A 15,566-nucleotide genomic window follows, 5' to 3' on the forward strand; every position below is an offset into this window, starting at 1 on the left:
CGTAATCCAACATAAACAATCATTCCTATTTAGATTTTTTATATAAAAGCGTGTATTACTGTCCTCCAACTTGAACAATTACAATACATCATCACAACATATCGACCGGAACATAATTTATATATTTCGAGTATAATCATTTAATAATATGTGAAGCTTTCCATTTTCTTCAATCAATATATCAGCACGAACGATCAAATTATTAAGATGTTCTTTCCACCCATCTCCAAACTTTTGAAATGCACTTATCATTTCTTTCGTGTCTAGTTTGAAGTTTTTCTCATGACCACGTAGAGATGTGGACGTATCACCTAGGAATCTGGGTGAATTCCCTGTATAAGAATGTGAAATTTCAATACTACTTTGTGATGACTCTCCACATTTTTTTCTTGATCCATTCTTCAGAGTATTTTCTATTTTGTTGTGATACATTGAAACTAATTCCATTCAGTTTGTAATATAAAGCAATATAAATCATAAAATCAGATACACATTCAAATATTACTTGAATTTTTCCTTAAGGACAACAGAAAGCAAATAATTCAGATTGCTTGTTTTCCATTGTAGCATAGATCTCTGAGTAGAAATTTTTTGTTTCTTCCATGTCATTATTGAAGTCTGTGCATGTTATAGCCAAATTTTGCAACTCTTGCTCCGCTACATTCTTTATGCCTGACCATCTCTTCCTTTTTTCACTTCGTGAAGTCATTTTATAATCTGTAGTATACATCTAAATGTAAAAAAAAACTCAAATGTATATATACGTGTGAGTATGTCCAGTAGTTTTGGGGCAGTTCTTTTCTAATCACTTAAACAGTTACCACAATTTAGAATAATCGAATGGTAGTTATCAATTTTATTTAGTTTTTCTGATTTCAACAGTCATGTAACTCGAATGTTGTGATGCATCTTTAAAGAATATGATGATTATCTCCTCATTCTGAGAATAAGTTTTAAAGAATGTTTATCAAAAACCATGTTAAAAACTTTTGGATGTTCTTTATGTTTTTATAAATTTTTAATTAATGGACCAAAATTTTTTAATGGCAGGTAGTTTATCCTGTAATTTGATTATTATCCTTTCGGTTATGTGATTAATGTTTAAACTATAAACGTGCTTAAACTATATACAAAAAATAGAACTTTTCATACTATTTGACTACAATATTATACCATTTCTTTATCAAAGACAGAAAAAGAGAAGAGACTTTATCGAATGATTCGTTGTTAGTGTTTACACATAATGATATTAGTATAAAAATGTTGGTACACATTATCGCAATTTCATGAATATATATCTTTGAAATTTAAAAAAAGATCGTATATAACTAAACTCCGTTTACGTAGCACGGGCAAGATAACTAGTTATATATAAAAGAGATAAGTGGGCAAATATGACGTCTCATATATATAAGGTCCATCATTTTTAGACCACTTATTTCATAGCCCATTATCTCCCCCATACTAATTTCTCAAAGTCCATTAAAGTTGAATCGGGTCGCAATAAGAATAGAATGTTGGATAGACTTTAAAAGAGGAATTGTTATGGACACGTGGAGACACAGAGAGAGAATGTGTTTATGCCCAAAATGCGAGAGATTACAAAAACTTTTGGTTACCCCGTAATATTATATCCAAATTTTATCTGCATTCTTCACGAATATTGCACTTCATGTTTACTTTATATACAAATATGCCCCTTATAGCTCACTTGTTCATCTTTGAATTTTTCTCTCATTTATAATTCTTCTCGAGTTGGTTGGGCGATTGTGCATAATCGTGTTTAACATATTTATCTACAGGTTACTATCCAATTTTTTTCTTAGTATTGTTACTAAAGAAGCCTACTTTTGTTAATTAAAATTATTATTACAAAATATATTAAGGATCGCATTTTTCTACTACATTTTCTTCTAAATAATTAATTATCATTGCAACTTAATATCATCTCCTCTACGTGTATAATATTAGTTTGATATTATTCATTATTACAATTTAATTGACAAAGTATATTTTGTTTGGAATCAATTCTGCGTTGTTCTACGTCTGAAATAATTTTTTTAAATATACATAAAGTACAACAATATGATAATAACTATCTTATTTAGTTATCACATTTATTTATAACCGACAACACGATACTATTTAATTCGAAAAAAAATTATTTACGTACGACAATATAACTTTTTTATAATAAGAGCATTATTAATTACATACACGACACGACAATAAGGTAATACGTAGATAATATTGATAGTAATTATGTACACGACAGCATGACGGTAACGACACCACTATCATTATTATTTATGTTTTTATATATCGAACAATTCGATAATGCAGACGTTTGAACAAATGATCCATAACACATAAAATAAATTAAGACGAGAACAAATTTATTAATTACGTACACGACAATCAAGCATTTACGATAAAAGTGACGTTAGTAATTATCATTGCATACTCGGAATGAAAATTTGACAATACAACTTTTTCTAATAATAATATTATTAATTACGTACACGACAATAAGGTAACACATAGATAATATTAATATTAATTATGTACACGATAACATGATGGTAACGACACCGCTATCATTATTATTTGTGTTTTTATATATCGAACAATTTCATAATGCATACATTCTAACAAATTATCCATAATACGTAAAATAAATTTATTGAAATATATGACGAGAACAAAGTTATTAATTACATACACGACAATTCGAACATTTACGATAAAAGTGACGTTAATATTTATGTTTGCATACTCGAAAATGAAAATCCGACAAAAAGATATTATATATTGAACTAAATTTTTCATTAAAGCAATTTGATAAATTAGAAATCCTAAAAATCAAATTCACTAGGAATAATTAAGATATTATACGTCAGATACAATAAAAATGAAGTTAAACTTTCAAAAAAGAACAATGAAGTTAAACTTTTTTGAAAATAGATTAACAGGCAAGCTCACGTAACCCTAAACAACTAAACAAGTCCATGGTAGTCAACAAATAGACGCATGCATTCTATCTCTAACTCTATTCTATACTTTTCCAATCTAGCATCGGCTAAACAAGATAAAGACTGCATTGCATTTAATGCGTAATAGTCGGGAAAATAGCTTGCAATGTCATTTCTGGTGCATGCAGATATTATACATTACATCTTTGTGTTCTTTGATCACCCTCACCTTCTCAACTCCCACCCAGAATTCGTCAACTCTATCTCTAGCTCTATCTATCTCATCTGTATCTTTAGATTTAATTTTACTGCTTATTTTTTTTTACAAAATCAGGGTCATATGAATTTAGTTATTTTAATTTGGTAAAGAATAATAATGTGACATCCACATAAATTTCAAAATCCATTGTTTACTTGTTTCTAACTTGATCCACATTGAGAAATAATGTGATAGCTAGCTAATGATTTGCTTTGTACATTTGAAGTTTATTCACATTTTGTATCACGAGATACATTTTAAACTATCCAAATATGTCACATGATTAACATTGCAGGATCATTATGCTTTTTTAGATTTATTCAACTTAAACCTCGGAACTGCTAGTTAATTGCAACCTCTTTTCTTTACTCATATGATTTATACTTTTGCAATTAAGTATATGTGGTAAGAAATTTTTTGGAATAAGTTAAAATCGAAATCAACATATTGGATTAACGAAAAAAATTTAATCACTCGAAAGATTCGATCGTATTATTAATTACAAACTTGAAATACTTTCAAATGTGCAATTCTTAAATAAACCTTTTAGATATGGATCAACTATTGTAGCTGATGCAAACATCACCATATATCTCTATAAAGTTCAAAAGAAAAACCGATATACTTAGATTTAAGCTACAAAGATGACAAAATAACACATTAAATGAGAACTTTCTCGCTTTATCTCTTAAGCTGCATCATCTTTTAGTTGAGAAGCTCACAGCCCCAAACTCTATCCACAACTTTTATTTCTCTTGACTTCATATCGCAATCTCTACATTTCTATATTAATTTTGGTCCCGTATGTGAGTAAATCAAACTGAATTCTCGATTGTTCTCTGCCCAATGGCATTTTCGTAATAAAATCGAAAACCGAGGGTAACTAGTGTCAGCAAGCAGCTTTGGTAAGTGTATATATACCCCCCCTTCCCTTCCAGTCTCTATCCAACAAATATTTCCTGCTTCCCTCTCTTAACTATCAACTATACACACACCTATACATACATAATACGTACTCACATATATAATAAGCAAGCAAGCTCGCCGGCGATCAACATTTTCCGGTAATTAAACTCACTCCGGCTACTTCAACTGATCAATTTGATGTGCTATAGTATATATTATGTGTGTATAGTTCAATTTGTTGTGTGAAGTTCGTTTAAGTTGCTGTGTACAGAATGATCATGTCATTATCGTGCATTTGTAATTGTAATGCGTGTTTCAGTTAATCGTGTTTTCGTGTGTTTTGTTTTGCAGGAGGTTGCTGATCATAGCATAAGGTGAGTTCAAATTGTGTATTTTGTGTAATTTTTTGTTTGCAGTTTGGTGACGTGGATTTTAGAGCAGCATTTGTAGTTGTGTTCGTGTTTTTTGCGATAATTTAGTTGTTTACGCAATTTTTTCGTTTATTTATTTTGCAGGAGGTTGCTGATTTTCTGTTAAGGTGAGTTGAAATTGTTGATTTTATGTGATTTATATTTTGTGCTTCAATGATATGATTTTTTAGAGTAGCATTCGTAGTTGCTTCCCTGTTTTAGGTTTTAAACATTTATATACGCGGTTGAAGTGTTTTTTTTGTGCAGGATATTGTGCAGGATATTGTTAGACGTTAGTCCTAACTGAAGGTATGAAATGTTTAATCTTATGTAATTTATAGTTAGTGGTTTAAATGACTTAAATTTCAGAGCGGCATTTGTAGTTGTGTTCGTTATTTTCATGACAATTTCGTTGTTTAGACAGTTGAAGCGATTTATTTCTCAGGACTTCAGAGATCATCTGATTTTGGCTCAAGGTGAGTTCAAGATATATCAACTTAATGTAATTAATACTTTGTGGTTCAGTGACATGAAATTTTAGAGTAGCATTCCATCTATTTTCCATGTTTTCATGATAATTTAATTGTTTACGGTGTTGAAGCATAATTATGCATTATACATTTATACTTGCTCATTTTGATGAATTCTTCTGTATATGGAAACCAATATAAAAGAGGAAGAAATGCAAGGGAACTTGTGTCTAAGTAATCAAAGGATATTTAAGTACTAGTTGTCAAGTTTTAACCAAAAAGATGCAATCAATTTGCCAGAAAATATCACCTGATACAAGTTGTTTGGTTGAAAGAGAGAAGTCCGATATATAAACGTGTTTGTACTATTGAGACTCGAATCTATGCCTTTGCGCTAAGAGTTAGATAAATTATATAGTCTAGCCATCTAGGGATCTGGTTTAGCTCTCTCAAGATAGTTTCTGTTGCTAGTGTCACCGTGTTTATTGAAGTTTCAGTAGGTGAAGTATCACTTTAATGTTTTAGGCATTTCATGACCATTTTTTGATGGACTTGTAGCCTATCTACTTGGATGTAATTGATGGTCCACCTATGGTTCTTACAACATACCTATACTTTTTAGATGCATACATTTTACTGGTGATTTTATCTTAACAGAAATGGAACAGAATGTGGTTCCCTCATATGGTATTAGTAAAATAAAAATTCCCCTTTCCATCTGGTTTTGTGCGTCAATGATCTTCTGTGACAAAATTTTTGCACTTCGCCCACTCCTCTTCTCTCTGTGCATGTTGATGAAGTGCTTCATTACTCACGAGGGTAACTCATGTAGTGTTGTATGTCTTCTCCTTCTTGGCACTTGAGATCAATGAAATGTTTTACGTGCATGGTCACAATTTGCATGTTCTGGATAGCAGTTTGCGTCATCCGACCAAAACGGTAGGAAAGAATCTTTTGCAGATAGCTTGTTTTGGAATTTTAGTTATGTCACAAGTAGCAAACCTTGAATTGTTCCTTTCTAGCGCATATGATTAATGAGGTGATCCACGTATCTGTCGCTGATTCTTTTGAAGTTGGCTCATGAAAAACTTTATAACTCCCGGCCAATCATGACAGTTCACGTTTTAGATACATTATGTCGGATATGAAGTTTTCATGCTTTGTGCTTGTAGTGGAATGCTCTACGTACGTGGCATGGTAAATTTGATTCCAGCTCTTGGACCAATAAGACTATCACGACAGTTTATAAGTTTTCCAAGTTTTTTGCCCCTCATCCATAAATTCAGTACAAAAAAAATTCTTTAGCAGATAACTTTATAAAGAATCTTGAAAACTTCATAACTAACTAAGAATTTGTTTTATTCGAATTTTAACCGCTTGTTCTGTATTAAACACTTTTATGGCTCACTTAACTTCAACTTCCTCTTGTGCCCTACATATGTAAGTGTTTTAAGCTTGTTGCTGCATGCATGCGAATAATCTATGTTAAACTCGTCTATCTTCTGCATTCATATTCATCTTTTCATGATAAACTATGTTTTCCAATCAAATGTCAACTGAATGTGAAATACTGGATTTATATAGATAAATATATGTGTATTGGTAAGATAAGTATACAAAATATTAAAGTCAATTAGCATGCCATATAATATAAGAATCCTTTCAGTTCTTTTTGTTGCAATGCTATAAAAGAATTTCTTGAAGCCATCAGCTTTAGTTTTGTCTAAATTTGGCGGGCTTTTGTTTTTTCTTTTTTTTACAGGATATAGTTGGACCAGATTCTTCTTTGGAAATATAATCAATCATGAATATAAATTCACGTACGAACTCTGCAAGCTTGGCTTTTGGGGACCTAAACACTCAAATTCGAAGTCCTAGGTCGATTACGCAGGTGAAGATTGATTCGGGAGCTATATCCAATGTGGATGATTGTGGTATGAACAATGTGGATTCAGATAGTACCACATCTAGGGCTGACAAGATAATCATTGTGTCAAATATGTTGCCCCTTCATGCCCAGAAGGATGGAGAAACAGAGAGCTGGAGCTTTAGTTACGACGAAGATTCACTTTTGTGGCAATTGAAGGATGGACTTTCACCTGAAACTGTGGTCTTTTATGTTGGTTCCTTAAATGCCAATATAGATGCTAAAGAACATGAGGAGATTGCTAAGAAACTGCTAGATGATTTTAACTGTGTCCCCACTTTCCTTACTGATGACCTCATAGAGAAGTACTATCATGGCTTCTGTAAGCATCATCTATGGCCTATATTCCATTATATGCTCCCTGTGTGTGAAAGCCATAGTGTACGCCATGATCAGTTGCTGTGGCAGGCTTATATCTCTGCTAACAAAATATTTGCAGACAAAGTTCTCGAAGTAGCAAATCTTGAGGAAGATTTTATTTGGATTCATGACTATCACCTCATGGCCGTGCCTGTGTTCTTGAGAAAAACTAATTACAAGGCGAACCTTGGATTCTTTCTCCACAGTCCATTCCCTGCATCAGATATATATCGGACACTGCCCGTAAGTGAAAACATTCTGAGAAGTTTGTTGAACTGCGATATCATCGGATTTCATACATTTGACTATGCTCGCCACTTCCTCTCGTGTTGTAGTAGAATGTTTGGCCTGGGCCACGAGTTTAAACGAGGACATATCGTGCTTGATTATTGTGGTCGCACGGTGTGTATTAAGATCCTGGCAGTAGGAATTCATGTAGGAAAAATTCAAAATGTGTTGAATCTCCCTTCTACATCAATGAAAGTAAAGGAAATTAAAGAGAAATACAGTGGGAAGAAGCTGATTCTTGGTGTAGATGACATGGACTTATTCAAGGGTATAAGTCTAAAGTTACTAGCCTTCGAACAACTACTGGAGAAATATGAACGCCTGCGAAATGTCCTGGTTCTCATTCAAATTATTAATCCTGCAAGAAGCTCAGGAAGGGATATTCAGGAAGTGAAGAGGGACACTTATGAAACTGCTAACAGAATCAATCAGAATTATGGTTCTCCGGGTCATGAGCCAGTAATACTGATTGATCGGCTAGTAGGACTTTGTGAAAAGAGTGCTTACTATGCTGCCTCAGAATGCTGCATAGTAAATGCAGTGAGAGATGGCATGAATCTAGTGCCCTATGAGTATACTGTTTGCAGGCAGGGCTCTGCAATTATTGATGAAGCTATGGGAATGAAGTCGGAATCTCCTCGAACAAGCGTGTTGTTAGTTTCTGAGTTTATCGGTTGTTCTCCATCTTTGAGTGGAGCAATCAGGATCAATCCATGGAATATTGATTCGGTAGAAGATGCTATGCATTCTGCAATCTTGATGAATGATTCCTGGAGACAGATGAGGCATGAGAAGAACTATCAATATGTTCGTTCTCATGATGTAACTTATTGGGCTCGCAATTTTGTACAGAGTATGAAGAGAGCTTGTAATCATGATGGTCAATGGTGCTGGGGTATGGGTTTGGGTTTCAGTTTCAAAGTTGTTGCCCTCTCCGAAGGTTTTAGAAAATTGTTTGCTCAAAGCATAATCCCTGCATATAACAGGACAAATAGAAGGGCAATATTTCTGGACTTTGATGGTACACTTGTTCCTCATTCTTCTACGGAAAAAAATCCCAGCTATGAAGTTATCAGCGCTCTTAACACTCTTTGTAATGATCCCAAGAATACTGTGTTTATCGTTAGTGGAAGAGGGAGAAGTTCCTTAAATGAGTGGCTTGCTCCATGTGAAGGCCTAGGACTAGCTGCTGAACATGGGTACTTCATAAGGTATTTCTTTTCGCGAACTCCTTATGCAAACTCCTTATGCATCTTTTCTTAGTGCCACTTATAAAGAAATTGCTTTTGTCCTTTGCAGGTGGACAAAAACCTCCGATTGGGAATCCAGTTTGGCTGTAGATCTTGAGTGGAAGAGAGTTGTGGAACACATAATGAAAATGTATACAGAAGCTACAGATGGATCCAGTTTAGAAACTAAAGAAAGTGCCTTGGTGTGGCACCATCAAGATGCCGATCCTCATTTCGGAACCTGGCAGGCAAATGAGTTGTTGGATCATCTGAAACATGTCATTGTCAAAGAACCTGCTGTTGTCAGAAGGGGAAAGGATATTGTTGAGGTTAAGCCACAGGTATGCATCGCTCTCCCCCCCCCCCCCCTCCCGGCTCCCCCTCTATGCATTATATAACTTACCAACCTGCAATATGTAGGGTGTAAGCAAGGGATTGGTGACCGAGAAAGTAATCTCGAAGATGGTTGCTAGCGGTGAGACCCCTGACTTTATCCTGTGCATTGGAGATGATCGGTCAGATGAAGACATGTATGAAAGTATTTTGAAAATTGTTTCATCTGCGATAGTCCCTGCTGTTCCAGAAATCTTTTTCTGCACTATCGGGCAAAAGCCTAGCAAAGCCGGATACTTCCTTGACGATACTTCTGAAGTTCAGGAGCTGCTCCAGTGGCTTGCTGAGCTATCGCCGGGTTTTCATTGATGCTATGAGATAAACATGGACATCGTGCACATTGCTATAAGAGGATATGCTATAGTAAAATAGCAGGTTTTCATCATCGAGTCAGCAACCAATCCTGTATTAATGCTTATACTGGGTAAAATACTCATGGTCCTGAACAGTTTCTGGGAAAATGTTTTATGCGAATATGTTTATTGATGTACACAAGATAGACTGCTGTGTTTGGAACGCGCCATAAATTGTATAGGTAAAACTTTCCAAAGGTTAATGTTAATTTACTTCGCTAAAGTCTGTTCTTTACTAGTAATAAAGTAAAAAAACTTGCTTTCTGACAGACAAAATATAATGGAGTTATATTTTAAAAGAGTATTGAAAAACGTGTCAAAAAAGTGATGTAGAAAATTTAATGGGACAGAGTATATGATAACGCGGGTACTTTTGCGTTCATAAGTTCCTGTGTACTATATACTAATGCGGGTATATTACAGTTCATAAGTTCGTTTGTATAAGATTGACACTGATTAGAAGTCTGAAAATAGATGCTTGTTCCGTGAAAAAAATTGATATTTCGAAACAACATTAGGAATGGGCATTAATTTCTGCATCACGGCTTAACCATAAATTCTGTTAGAATGAGAAAAGCAAGTACATAAATAATATCTGACGAAGGAAAAGAGCAGCAGTATAAAAATAAGGTATATACAAATACAAGCAAGGTCATGCAAGCAATCATGTTTACGTTCACAAAGCTAAAGAAAAAATAGACACCAACAAGTCCAGTCAATAAAGCAAGCATATTTACGTTTACAATAGCCGAAGGCAAGAGAGACACCAAACAAGTCCCCATGTACTTGCTCAGTTCTTAACACAAGATCCAAATATAACACTAAAACATCACATTAGAGAAACTTCTCTCCTTTACCCTGATTTCTCCTGACGGCACAGGTGCTGTGCCCTACTAGTTGAGGCAGTGCTACTGATTCTGTCGGCTCTGAAAAACAGATTAAATTAGATTGTATCATTTTTTCAATCTTTCCAAGATTGTAACATAAACTACCACCTAGCTGTTCAGTCCCATATGTTTGATCTAACGTGGTAGAAGTATCGGATGATTCTATGCCTCCGCCAAAACTAACCAAGTCTTGCAACTGATCAGCATACATCTGGGATTTAGTTATTGTAGTGCAACTTGAGTCACTATCTATTAAAGAAACATGATTTGGAGAGTGCTTCTTGGAATTTACTTTCTTAAGGTTAATCATTAATGTTACATATGACATGCTCAATCTAACCATCCTCATCAAAAAGGCGGACATTGTTGAACTAGCAATTGCGCTTTTGGTGTCGAAGCAGAGTATCGCTACTCTCCTCCCCAGATTGATTAGGAAATGCTTCCATGTCTCGCTGTAAAGAAATTTGTTGGAACCTCCCTGTCTATAGAATTCTGTTAACATGGTGTAAATAATCAGCTTTATCAAGGACAAAGTATATAAATTAAAAATCTTACATAGGCTGCAACATAAGGTCGAATGAAAAACCCAGCAAGCAATCCGAATAAGCAAGCAACTCCCAGAGCCAGAGTGAGAAGCCAAGCTGAGGTTATTCCTAGAACTGAAAAAACTAATGTAATCAGCGCACTCTCAGCAAAGAAAAACAACTTATTACTACCAATCTAACCCACGTGTAAAGTTTCGATTGTTAAGACAAGGAACATCATTTTAAATGTTGTAATAAATGTAAACCCTATTAATTTTGGTTGACACAAATTTAAAAATTACTCTTTATCATAAATACTAGTAAGAGAATTGTTATTTTAAAATTTCACAGATTATATTAGTTTCAAAAACTTGGTATATGTCAGATCCATCAATTGGTCTCTAAAAGTTAAGTTAATATATACTCGAAGAAAATTTGCAACTTATAACCAGATTTTCATTTAGAAGAAATCACATAATACGCGTACAACAAGATGTATATAGATATTGCAACAGAGCCTATGTTTTTTATTAAAAAAAAAACTTACCAGGTGGCAAATCTTGTAAACAATCTTCCGCCTTCAAGTTAATCTGGCGGATCAACTTGTTTCCATGATCAGAGATTATTAAAGCACACCTTCTAGGAATAAAATTTAACTCAAAATCATCTGAGAATGATGCATTTCTTGCAGGCCCATCTGCACGGCCTGGCTTTTGTGAATAGCCTCCAGCAATTGTAGTAACACCTAAAAAATTGACATTGTTACAGATTCTATGATATAGGAAAAAGCATAAAGTGAAATAAGATGATAAAAAAAATAAAAGAAAATGCATAGCACCAATTTGAAAGCCCCGCAAATGACCAACAACGTCTTTATCAAAACTAGAGAGGTAAGATTATTATATATACAACGATCAGCAACTTCTATCATGTTTTTTGCAATTAAATTCTGATTATTCTATCTACACTGCAGTATCTTTAGTTACACATGGTTTCCTCTAGATAAATAACAACTTATGTAATAATGCATGTATACATGAAGATCGATTCCCCAACACACGTGCATGCGAGTAAAAATCCAGTGTATGTATCCGATACCTGACTGGCTGATTTTCCTAATGGCATGATTGTTCTTATCAGCAACATAAAGATTCCCTTTTAAGTCCACCGCAAAACTTTTAGGCTTGTTAAACAATGCTGAACCCAGTTCACCGTCCGAAAATCCATCTGAGCCTTTGCCAGAATACTTCTTAAGCACGCCTTCTGTGAAAAACAGTAACATAGTTATTTATAATATACAGTTACCAATGTGTGTTCCCTTATAAAGTACTCATCACAGTGCAAAAGCAATGTTAGGGTTATACATGGAACATGCCTATGCGCGGGGAAGGAAAAGGCTTTCGAAGTTCAAGTGTTTTTCATCTAAAACTAAGAAGGAATACACAAGGGAATGACTCAACAACTATCCAAAAGTCTATAATAAAAAACAAGAAAAAAAAAACAACCAAACACATTCTAAACTTTCATATAAAATCCCCCTTTCCCGTTTCCTTTCATCTCATTTATAACCTCCGAACTGCTCGCACTTCTGTACTCAAAAGTAAAAAAAGTTTTTTCCGTCTTCCATGTACCTAAACCAGGCCCTATATAGCCTAAAACGACAAATCTTCTCAAATAAACCCGAAGTATCATAACTTCATAAGAAAAATACAATTTTATCACACCGCTTATCAGAAAAACTCCGGGACCAGAGAATCTTTTTATTTAGAGTATCAAACAAGCTATTAATTAAACAAGTTTAAAAAAATGTTATATCTCTAGTTGGAGATCCAAACGACAAAAGCAATTACGTAAACTGAAATCAACTTTCACATAGAGTTTCAACTCATTTACGATCTACATTTTACTTTTACAGTACAATGTCATTCTACCGTCTACAGTACTACACACATTAGCAAAACAATATTATGTTCAAATAATAGGCAAACCGACATATTTTTTTAATTTTTTTAACAAAAGTAACTCTAAAATTAAATAGATAAATTACAAAATTATAAAAACATGATCAGTTACAGTACCTAGAGAATCGCGAAACGAGAGAGAGTAAAAAGAACTTGCAGAAGAATCCAGAACAATAAGATCAGACGACGTCGTATAAGAAGGCAAAACAGAGTAAGGATTTATGCCTCTTTTGTTGCCGTCGAGGATTGTAGTCACTGTGTATCCGTCTTCATATACAAGCGCACCACTAACTGATAAAACAATTAATTAATTAAAATATTTAAATTAAATTAAGACTATTAATATATGTAAGGGATAGTAAGAGTAATTAAAGTGTTACCTGAAAAAGAAGCTAGGGTTAGAAAACAGAGAGAGAGTGTGAGTAGAGAAAATAGAGTCGCCATTGAATTGCTTTTCAAACGGAAGTGGAATAGACGTAAAATATAGGTACACTATAGAAAGATGTTTATAGTTAAATGGAAAACTGTTCTCAAAATTCTGAATTTTCGGATCAATGTTTAAATAATATTTATTTTATTTCTTTTACATTTTTTATTTAGATATTGATTATTCTGAAATTTTAAAATAATATAATATGTATAAAAGTTTAAAATCGCTCTCGTTAAAATATATTTAATCGAGTGATTAGTTTGAATAAATAAATTAAAAAAATTCAAAAAGTCGCTCTCTCCTCAAAACATGTTTACTCTAGTAAATAATTTAACTTTAGACGAGCATTTAAGAGATTATGAGAAAATTAAAAGGAAAGTTTATTAATATATGTGAAAGATTAGGGGAATAATAAGATGATAATTTATTAAGTTATAATTTTATTTAAAGAAATTTAGTAGGTATATGGATGTTAAGTTTATTTAAATAGAAAGTAGAATTTTTCGGAAAATATTATGATGGTAACTTGATTTTAAAAAATCTTACGAAAGATGTTATAGAAAATTTAGGAGAATATTATGAATGATGATAATATTTTTAGGAAAACATAACGTAGTAAATTTATTTTAGGAGAAAGTGAATAAATGATTTAAAAAAAGTAATGGAGGAGAATATTAAAATGATAAGTTTATTTAAGGAGAAATGTTGTGCAAGATATAACAAAACTAAGTCATATTGACAGCTCTAAGAATTAATTGTATGATAATCTAAATTTGTATTTTATATTATATTACTTGAGTCTGTAAAAATGTCAAAAATTAGAATGGGGTATTTTTCTATAAACAGTCTCAGCCTAAGAATAAATTTTGAAAGAAGATCAAGAAAATCATGTCTCAGAGATATCGTGAAGAAGTTTGGAGTTAAATAAATATGTTTTTAGGAAAAATGTTCTAAGTCAAGATATCTACAAGTCACTGTTCACTCTAATTCTAACGCGAAAATACACGCAGGCGTACGCGATCATAAGTAGTATAAGATATAAGTCAAGTTCGTTCCTACATGGACTGGTTTAGGTTAAGTTCAGATTATGCACTTATGCAACAATGTATGGTGATCGTTCAATGCTAAAACAAATAACAAATTGAGTTTTGATTTAACTAAGAGATTATACTAAATAACATTAACTAATATAATAAAGATTGAATTACTTATATGAGAATAAATATGGGATTCTAACTTCATTAAATATTTCATTCAAAGTTTATGTCTTTAACCCTATCATGCGATAGTGATGATAACTAATCAGATAACACGAAATTAGTATACGCTAACTTTCGTTATACATATACCCTACTGATCAAACATCCACAGTTAAGATAGAAGTTGAATAGACACCAATTATACTTAGTCTCTATATGTCAATAAAGATTGAAAACATAATGGTTTAAGAGCAAGTTATCTATCGTGATTACATAGGGTGAATAAGATGGTTAAAGTTACCCACGAATTATGCATGTCAATTCATACATAAACCTATGCTAGAATGTCAAGTTCTAAACCTCTGTATTCATTGTCGCTTCAATATAGATTAATAAACAATCTTAGATGTTAGTTATGCATCAAAGACGAATAAGCACAACCAAACTAGGATATCATAAATCACCACACACTATAGATTTAAAACAATTAACGATTGAAATCCATAAATAAATCTATCGGAACCCCATGACAACGATTAGTTCATAATCGAACTCATCGCCACCATGGGTTCCAATGAAAATATCATAATAAACAATAAAAGAGTACTAGGGTTCAAAGACAAATCGAAAACAAGCACCCAAAGTATCAACTATATTGAAGATACAAAAGTCTTCTTCTTCGTAGTCGTCTTGTGCTCTCTAGGTCTTCTCAATGCTCTACATTGGCTCCTTCTTGTTAAAAACGTCTTTTTATTGGTTTTTATAGGTTTCTGGAAGACCTGGGCTTTCAAACTCTCAAAATTGTACTCAAAACAGGATTCTGGCCCAGGCAACCCGCGCGGGCACGCACAACTTCTGCCCACCTGGCGCGGCCGCCCCACATCTCCGTGCGGGCGCGCCGTGCCTCTGTACTTTGACTGCATTTTCTTATTTTGGCTGTAACTTGAGTTCCGCTCGTCAGAATTTGATGATTCAATAGTCCACGCGAAACTATCGAG

General features: G+C 33.4%; 2 protein-coding genes across 5 annotated transcripts; one reads left to right on the forward strand and one right to left on the reverse strand.

The window, feature by feature from the left end:
- The first annotated feature begins 4,079 nt into the window (after positions 1–4,079).
- Positions 4,080–9,785, forward strand: LOC141672455 (putative alpha,alpha-trehalose-phosphate synthase [UDP-forming] 10). Of its 2 annotated transcripts, XM_074479064.1 has the most exons (8): positions 4,080–4,295; positions 4,489–4,511; positions 4,653–4,675; positions 4,827–4,856; positions 4,968–5,023; positions 6,780–8,803; positions 8,892–9,162; positions 9,242–9,785. In XM_074479064.1, exons 6-8 carry the CDS (start codon positions 6,822–6,824, stop codon positions 9,521–9,523), a joined length of 2,535 nt encoding a protein of 844 aa, XP_074335165.1. In that variant the 5' UTR covers positions 4,080–4,295; positions 4,489–4,511; positions 4,653–4,675; positions 4,827–4,856; positions 4,968–5,023; positions 6,780–6,821; the 3' UTR covers positions 9,524–9,785. The 2 variants fall into 2 exon arrangements, with proteins under 2 accessions (XP_074335165.1, XP_074335174.1); XM_074479073.1 differs by lacking the exon at positions 4,489–4,511.
- A 378-nt stretch (positions 9,786–10,163) lies between these two features.
- Positions 10,164–13,457, reverse strand: LOC141672468 (uncharacterized). Of its 3 annotated transcripts, none has more exons than XM_074479091.1 (6): positions 13,320–13,457; positions 13,057–13,230; positions 12,077–12,238; positions 11,526–11,723; positions 11,010–11,113; positions 10,164–10,932 (listed from the first exon to the last, which is right to left on the reverse strand). In XM_074479091.1, the coding sequence occupies exons 1-6, from the start codon at positions 13,381–13,383 to the stop codon at positions 10,402–10,404; spliced, it is 1,233 nt and encodes a 410-aa protein (XP_074335192.1). In that variant the 5' UTR covers positions 13,384–13,457; the 3' UTR covers positions 10,164–10,401. The 3 variants fall into 3 exon arrangements, with proteins under 3 accessions (XP_074335192.1, XP_074335185.1, XP_074335196.1); XM_074479084.1 differs by having other exon boundaries at positions 12,077–12,241; XM_074479095.1 differs by having other exon boundaries at positions 10,677–10,936; positions 12,077–12,241.
- Positions 13,458–15,566: the final 2,109 nt, after the last annotated feature.

The sequence above is a fragment of the Apium graveolens genome, chromosome 1, assembly GCF_009905375.1.
Source record: "Apium graveolens cultivar Ventura chromosome 1, ASM990537v1, whole genome shotgun sequence".
NCBI classification, from domain to species: domain Eukaryota; kingdom Viridiplantae; phylum Streptophyta; class Magnoliopsida; order Apiales; family Apiaceae; genus Apium; species Apium graveolens.

Coding starts and splice junctions, on each gene's coding strand:
- LOC141672455 (XM_074479064.1), top strand. CDS start 6,822: ATGAATATAAATTCACGTACGAACTCTGCAAGCTTGGCTTTTGGGGAC. Junction 8,804..8,891: donor GAACATGGGTACTTCATAAG/GTATTTCTTTTC, acceptor TGTCCTTTGCAG/GTGGACAAAAACCTCCGATT. Junction 9,163..9,241: donor TTGTTGAGGTTAAGCCACAG/GTATGCATCGCT, acceptor TGCAATATGTAG/GGTGTAAGCAAGGGATTGGT.
- LOC141672468 (XM_074479084.1), bottom strand. CDS start 13,383: ATGGCGACTCTATTTTCTCTACTCACACTCTCTCTCTGTTTTCTAACC. Junction 12,242..13,056: donor CTCGTTTCGCGATTCTCTAG/GTACTGTAACTG, acceptor TGTTTTTCACAG/AAGGCGTGCTTAAGAAGTAT. Junction 10,933..11,009: donor GACCTTATGTTGCAGCCTAT/GTAAGATTTTTA, acceptor TTCTATAGACAG/GGAGGTTCCAACAAATTTCT.